This window comes from Pteropus vampyrus, unplaced genomic scaffold (assembly GCF_000151845.1).
Source record: "Pteropus vampyrus isolate Shadow unplaced genomic scaffold, Pvam_2.0 Scaffold22, whole genome shotgun sequence".
Lineage (NCBI taxonomy): Eukaryota > Metazoa > Chordata > Mammalia > Chiroptera > Pteropodidae > Pteropus > Pteropus vampyrus.
In genome coordinates this window covers 6862689-6865531 of record NW_011888803.1, presented here as the reverse complement: position 1 = coordinate 6865531, position 2843 = coordinate 6862689, and the positions used below count along the sequence as shown (strand labels likewise).

At 37.7% G+C, this 2843-nt stretch overlaps 1 protein-coding gene across 1 annotated transcript in view; it reads left to right on the top strand.

The window, feature by feature from the left end:
• The window catches only part of TTLL7 (tubulin tyrosine ligase like 7), a 135183-nt gene that overhangs the window by 67029 nt on the left and 65311 nt on the right, over positions 1-2843 (top strand). The window contains exon 8 of the mRNA XM_011355686.2: positions 1481-1639. Coding sequence (XP_011353988.1) covers positions 1481-1639 — 159 coding nt within the window. The remainder of the gene's footprint in view (positions 1-1480; positions 1640-2843) is intronic.

Below are 2843 nucleotides of genomic sequence, written 5' to 3'. Positions count from 1 at the left end.
TCAGTGGTTTTAGTAATATCTCCAAAGATTTTCATGAAGTGGCTTTTTGTCTTTCATCTTAATATACTTTGTGCTACCATTAATTTGTTATTTCAAATACAATTTTCCAAGAACAGAAAATTGTATCCTATGGCATCTCTGACACATCTCCAAATGTCATCTGCTTTGGGATTCTGGATAACAGAGAGGTTAATATCTGTCTTGCGTTTTTTCTCCTATATAATAAGTTATTGCTCCCACCAGTTAATGAAATGTTTGTATCTGACCTATGAGATGAACTTCTTCTGGAGGAATGATTGCAAAACTATAACAATAGTAGTAGTTAAGTTACTAACCCTCATTGAAGGTTTCCTCTGTTCTAGGCACTGCACTAAGAGTTTTACACAGTCTCATTTTGTCCTTACATCAGTCTTTTGCAGCAAATATTACCATTGCCAGTTTACATTTGGGAAAAATGAGACAAAGTTTAAGCAACATGACTGAGGTTGCACATCTAGTTAGTAGCAAAGCCAGGAATAAACCCAGAAAGTCTGATTTTAGCCATATTCTTAACTGCTGTGCTATGTTGCCTATACCTCTAGAGTGAGACAGTTAAAAAGACAATACATTCTAAGCAAAAACAAGTGAGACAGCTTTTCAACAATCCATAGCTTGTTCTCAAACTTCAGTAAACAATTTTTTGTGTTATTAGCATTAGTAATTTACCCTAGTAGTATTATGTGTCCTCACAGAAAATGATAATTGGTTCTTTAGTTGGCAGTACTTTCATCTCAGACATACCTTATGAACTACAAAATCATCACTGCACCAAGAAAGCCAACTCTCCTAGCTTTTTTAGCCTTTAAGTGGAAGTTCTTGCAATGTTATTTGTGAAATTGTCCTTAGAATTTTTCTTCCCTGCCACTCCTAAATCCTTCTGTATGGTTTCTAAGAAGTCTAACATATGATCCTAACCTTACTTATTTAATAAATAGAAGCCACATTTATCAATTTTGATTTTACTTATTTGTTCACCTATGTTTCTGAGCATCTACTAAATGCCAGGCACAATTGTAGGCACTCCGAATGTGATTGTAAATAAGACAGAGAGGGCAGGGCGCCTGCTCTAACAAAAAAAAAAAAAAAAAAAAGGAAAAGATCAGCTGATTCTCTGCTGTACAGTGATGAAGTAAGGAGTGATGGGTGGGTGGCTCTGGAGTCAGGGAAGGTCTCTCTGGATATCAGGGAGCCAGACATGGTGATATCGGGAAAAGTGTTCAGGGAAGAGGGGCCCTGAGAAGGTGAGCATGGCTGGAGCACAGTGGGCAGGGGAGAGTTGGAAGAAATAAAGTCAGAGCAGTGGCAGGGGCTCGATGCCATAGAGCTTTGTGAACTTGGCCAGGATCTGCCTTGTGAGTCCAGGCCTTATTTCCACATATGTAAATGAGATACAAGGAAATAAGGCATTTTCACCATTTTTTTTTAATCACTATACTTGTAGGAATTGGTTGTTAAGACCCTGATTGTAGCAGAACCTCATGTCCTGCATGCATATCGAATGTGCAGACCTGGTCAACCTCCAGGAAGTGAAAGTGTCTGCTTCGAAGTCCTGGGATTTGATATTTTGTTGGACAGAAAACTAAAGCCATGGCTTCTGGAGGTAAGACATTTATTTAAGAGGAAAGAGAAATGATCAATGTTCTTCTGTATTAAAACAAACGCTTTTAAAATGTGCCCTTGTCGTAATTGTCTCATTAACCGAACAGAAAGAAGCCTGAATGGAGTATGTGGGAGGAAGAGAATGTAAATACAGGGAGTAGAATAGTTCAAAGAATGGATCAATATGTGTTTGATATTACTTTTCTCAAATTAGTACTAAATTTCTAGGTCAGGAATTTTGGATACACGTGTGGATCTGCTTTTACTGATTTGCGATCTACAGTCTCCAGTATTTTCTGAGCCTCGTGGCTTCTACCACTTTCTGACTTCTAGGTGTTGCCTTTTCTCTCTCTCTGTGGGTGCCTGGGCTTCAGGACCACAGCCTCCCTGTCTTCATCATGTCTCCCCTTCATACTCTCCAGGAGAGAGAGGCTCTAAAGGTTTATCAATCAGTATTCAATACCTAACACCCCAGGGTGTATGAATTCTCCTTTATGGCCACACTGTGCACCAGGGGCTTCCCTCACGTCCAGCCTGTCAACTGTGTGCCTTTGAGTTTGCCCCAGTCCCTAATATAGGCAGAATTGTCATCATTTTTCTTGTAATTATAAAAAGTCACTTAATATTGGGAAAATATAGAATAATATAAAGGAGAAATAAAAATGATTTCTGTTTAAGATTTTTATAACTTTATTTCTAGTCGTATTTATATTTAAGTCCAGAAGAACCTTAGAAGTCATGTGGTCCAGTGGTACCCTGTTTATCAGTTCTCTCTCAGCTCCTGGATCTGGGGTTGTAGAGTACATAGACATGAAATACGGTGCTTAGGAAACTATCAGGAGAATAGCACATATCTCAACACCTAGTGTTTACTAGATTAGTTACATTTTAAGGAACATGTTGCTATACAAGATATAACAGGAACTGCCTTTCATTTTAAGTTGATTATCTCTTTTTTGTTAATAATATAGAAGTTGACAGTCATACCTGTAATATCAGGGCTTGCAAAAGCAAGTTGAACGAGTGACAGGTAACATCAAAACATTGAAAATATATATTTTAGGAAAGAACACTTTTCCAGTTTGAATGGTTTCGTGTGTTTTAATCTACTATGAGCAATTAATGTGTATTATATTTCCAATCAAATGCAGTTCTGTCAGTTCAAATTTTGCTCCTGTATGGGTCCTAGAAATAAGATAAATGTT